Genomic DNA, 4,060 nt, shown 5'->3' with positions numbered 1-4,060 from the left:
CCCTGAGCCAGGCTTCCCTTCACCAGAACACAGCTGACATTGCTCAACAGTCTCGGTAATTAAATAATATTCACGAAAATATTCTTCCATCGGCATATATTTTGACTCAGAAATTAACTGTGTCCAAGCAGTATTCCAAAAGTCTTTGGTAAGAATTAAATCCCAAGAAACATAGAAAATGTTCTTAAACAACCATGCCAGGAAGTGTTTCAGTTCCTTTTGAGCTTGAATTAAGCTAAAATTTACAAATCATTGTTCGAGAATCTTTTCAAGTTTAAGATAAATGTCCATATGCGGTTCTGAGAGCCAAGAGTCTTTCCACGGTTCCTCCATAGTTTAGAGATGGAACAGCAAAACAAAAACAAGATGAGAAATCCAGAGTTTACTCACAAATCAGTCACTGTAGGGATCGGGGATCGTTCTGCCGGCATTCTCTACCATTTGTTACAGTGGGGATACTGCAACATGCGTATCAGACAATGAGTCCCGTGGAAAAGAAATATCTATGAACCGATTCTTGATAGACATTTCAGAGATGTTCATTTCTCCAGCCGCATGGCCGGGGCTCTGCCGAGGAACTCCTACAGTCACGGGACCAGAGGGTCCTTGCCCGCGCAGGGAACACAAACCAACCAATGGGGAACGAGGCTGAGCAGGGGCAGGGAAACCCTGTGCCTCCCCCCCAGGGCCTCTCTCCCAGGACCACATGGCAGGGGGAAGGGACCCCGACATAAATTTGCTAAATAGTGCATACAATGATGTAGCAATTTACTTTGCTTTTTGAATAATTGCATTCAGTACTCTTATTTCTGTGTGATGACATTTTTAACTTTCAGGAGATTTCTTTTAGTCCCAGTTTTAATTCTGAAGAGCTTATGTATTTAGTGCATATGCTTAAATTACTCTTTTTTAGTAGCTCTGTATACACTTCATGAGGGTTTGCTTTTTTTGCCTACTGTGTTGTTTGGAGCAGGAGTTTGACAGGAAGAAAATGCCTCATGTCTTTGAAGTGATGTGTTTTTACCTTTTTTGTTTGAAGTTTCATCTGTGAAAATGAGGCTATCCCTATGCCTTCACACTGGGAGAATGTAAATACTGAGGAGCCATACCAGGTAAGAGTTGATATACAAATTGGTCAAAAACATGTGACAATGAAATAATGCATCGAATTGAAATCGTACTAACCTCTTTTTTTCCAGCTTATTCCTTTGCAAAAGAAAACAAATGAATATAATGAAGTTTCTAGTCTCTTTGGAAAAACAATGGATAGCCACCGAATTAAAAGAATTAAGAGAATACAAAATCTAGACTTGTGGGAGTTTTTTTGCAGGTGAGATTATTTCTAAAACCAACAGTTTTAGGACTGTTTATGGAGAAAAGTTTTAAGTCATGCAGCAGAAATATGTTTAATTGTTTTTATTATTAATGAAAATTTTTGTTACTTTTTAACATTTAAAATTCTTCTTATTTGTCATTTCTCTCTATTCAAAATTTAATTTTCAAGACTGTAGCTTCTACAGGTGCAGAAATGTAATACTTGTAGAAATGCATTAGATAAAACTGTAGCACAGATAATATGTTAAAAGATGTTCAGAATATCCATGTGGTAGATGCTCATGATCCTTACAGTGAAGTAAAGAGAACAAAAATTAGCTTTTTGTAAAATGATTCCTTGAGAGGTTTGTATTATTTTAATTTTTACTGAATAAAGCAAATGAATATTTCTGTCTTGTTGGATTTTTTAACTTTATGAAGTGTAGGACAGAATTAAGTGTTGAATTAACACATATTCATGCTATTTCTTTTAAGTTTAATGTGCTACAAAACCTTGTTCAAAGTTCTTGGCTTTTCCCTCTTCATATTGTGCTGTCCTGGAAGAAGTAGGAAGTGCCCGGTTTGGTGTCCACTTATTTTGTGGTGTCAGTTAAGCAATTGTACATGACAAAAGGTATTTGTGTATCTTTTAGGAAGGAGTACATATCAGAAGGTTTAAAGATGTTTTGCAGTAATAAAATCATCTAGACTAAGTTAAAGAGTGAGGAAATAACTAACCAGATGTATATTAAAATTTTGCGTAAGTTACATGATTTTTTTTTAAAGATATGTAATTTATTGTTAATTTAAAGCTATATCATTAACGTGTGAGGAAGTGAATTTCCTCATACATGTTAATGGTTAGGAGAGTTATCCTACTTTTAATTAAGTTTCTTTTATTCTTGGAGGAGTAAGGAAGGGGGTCAGCAGAACTGCTGCCTTGGACTTCCAGAGATCAGACTTTGGGTTGTTCAGGAGACTGTTCGACAGAGTCCCTTGTGAGGCAGTCATGAGGGGCAAAGGTGTCCAGGAAGGCTGGATGCTCTTCAAGAGGGAAATCCTAAAGGCTCTGGAGCAGGCTGTCCCCCTGTGCTGAAAGACAAGCAGGCAAGGAATAAGATCATCCTAGCTGAACAGAGAACTTTGTCTGGAATTCAGACGAAAAAGAGAGTTTAGAAGGGCCAAAGCCCAACTAGAACCCAATTTGGCCTCTGCCATAAAAGACAATAAAGATGTTTTTAAAAATAAATCAGGAACAAGAGGAGGGCTGTGGAGAATCTTCATCCTTTACTGGATGTGGGCAAAACATAGTGACAAAGGATGAGGAAAAGGGTGAGGTACTTAAAGAGTGAGGCAAAGCAGGCATTAACAGTAAGATCAATTGTTCTCTGGGCACCCAGACCCTCAGCTGGAAGACAGATACAGGGAGCAGATTGGAGCCCTGATAATTCAAGGGGAAGTGGTCAGTGACCTGCTACACCACACAAGTCTATAGGGATGGATGGGATCCACTGGAGGATACCACAGGAGCCAATGAAGTGCTCACTGAGCCACTTTCAACCATTTACCAGCAGTCCTGGCTCACTGGGGAGGTCCCAGTTGACTGGTGGTGAGCAAACGTGATGCCCATCCACAAGAAGGATTGGAAGGAGGATCCAGAGAGCTACAGACCTGTCAGGCTGAGCTCTGTGCCAGGGGGGTTCATGGAACAGCTCATCTTGAGTGCCATCACACAGCATGTAGGGGCTAACCAGGGGCCAGGCCCAGCCAGGATAAGTTTAGGAAAGGTAGGTCCTACTTGAGATGACCAACCTCACCTCCTTCTATGACAGGGTGACCCACTAAGTGGATGAGGGAAAGGCTGCAGTTATTTTTTACCTGGACTTCAGGAAAGCCTTCGACACTGTTTTCCCACAACATTCTCCTAGAGAAACTGGCTGCCCATGGCTTGGACAGGTGCACTGTTTGCTGGGTAAAAAACTGTCTGGACAGCCAGGCCCAGGGAGAGGTGATGAATGGAGTTACATCCAGTCAGTCACAGGTGGTGTCCCCCAGGGCTCAATGTTGGGGCCTGTCCTGTTTAATATCTTTATCCGTGGTCTGGACGAGGGGATCAAGGGCAGCCTCAGTCAGTTTGCAAATGACACCAAGCTGGGTGGGAGTGTTGATCTGCTGGAGGGCAGGAGGGCTCTGCGGAGGGGTCTGGACAAGCTGGATCCATGGGCTGAGGCCAATTGTATGAGGTTTAATAAGGTGAAATGCTGGGTCCTGCCCTTGGGTCACATGGCAGTGCTACAGGCTTACACACACTGGTGAAGAAATTATTGCCTGGTAGTATTTTACAAAGAGATAGGTATTCCAGCATTTCAAATTCACTTCTTTTGGTGTCCCAGGTAGGAAAGTTGAAAAGAGGATGATGCTTTTAGTCCAGCATCTCAGTTTGGAGTTGTCGAGGAGTACAGCAAGTAAAAAAAGGTGTTGGTCAGTGAGATTGCTGACCATTTTTAGTAAAAGCTTATGTGCTTACATATGTACAGAGAGCATGTCTCTGGGTATTTAGTCTTGCTGTAGGTTTTGCCTTTTATTGAGTGAATTGGCTGAATGAGAATTTTCTCAATGCTGGATAATTTTGTTGAACTGGATTAGCTTGTCACTGGTGGTGGAAAGTGCTAAAATGATGCTTTTTAGAACAGTTGGACTCCCCGATTTCTGTTCCAAATTACCAAAGTGTCATGTTGTGGCATTC

General features: G+C 41.2%; 1 protein-coding gene across 4 annotated transcripts in view; it reads left to right on the top strand.

Moving 5' to 3' along the window:
• PARP11 (poly(ADP-ribose) polymerase family member 11) overlaps positions 1-4,060 on the top strand; it is a 15,325-nt gene that overhangs the window by 7,396 nt on the left and 3,869 nt on the right. For all 4 annotated transcript variants that reach the window (XM_008634872.2, XM_017735971.1, XM_017735973.1 and 1 more), the window contains 2 exons: positions 1,040-1,112; positions 1,200-1,330. In XM_008634872.2, coding sequence (XP_008633094.1) covers positions 1,040-1,112; positions 1,200-1,330 — 204 coding nt within the window. The remainder of the gene's footprint in view (positions 1-1,039; positions 1,113-1,199; positions 1,331-4,060) is intronic.

This window comes from Corvus brachyrhynchos, unplaced genomic scaffold (genome assembly GCF_000691975.1).
Source record: "Corvus brachyrhynchos isolate BGI_N302 unplaced genomic scaffold, ASM69197v1 scaffold44, whole genome shotgun sequence".
Classification (NCBI taxonomy): Eukaryota; Metazoa; Chordata; class Aves; order Passeriformes; family Corvidae; genus Corvus; species Corvus brachyrhynchos.
This window is presented reverse-complemented; position numbering and strand designations above follow the sequence as displayed.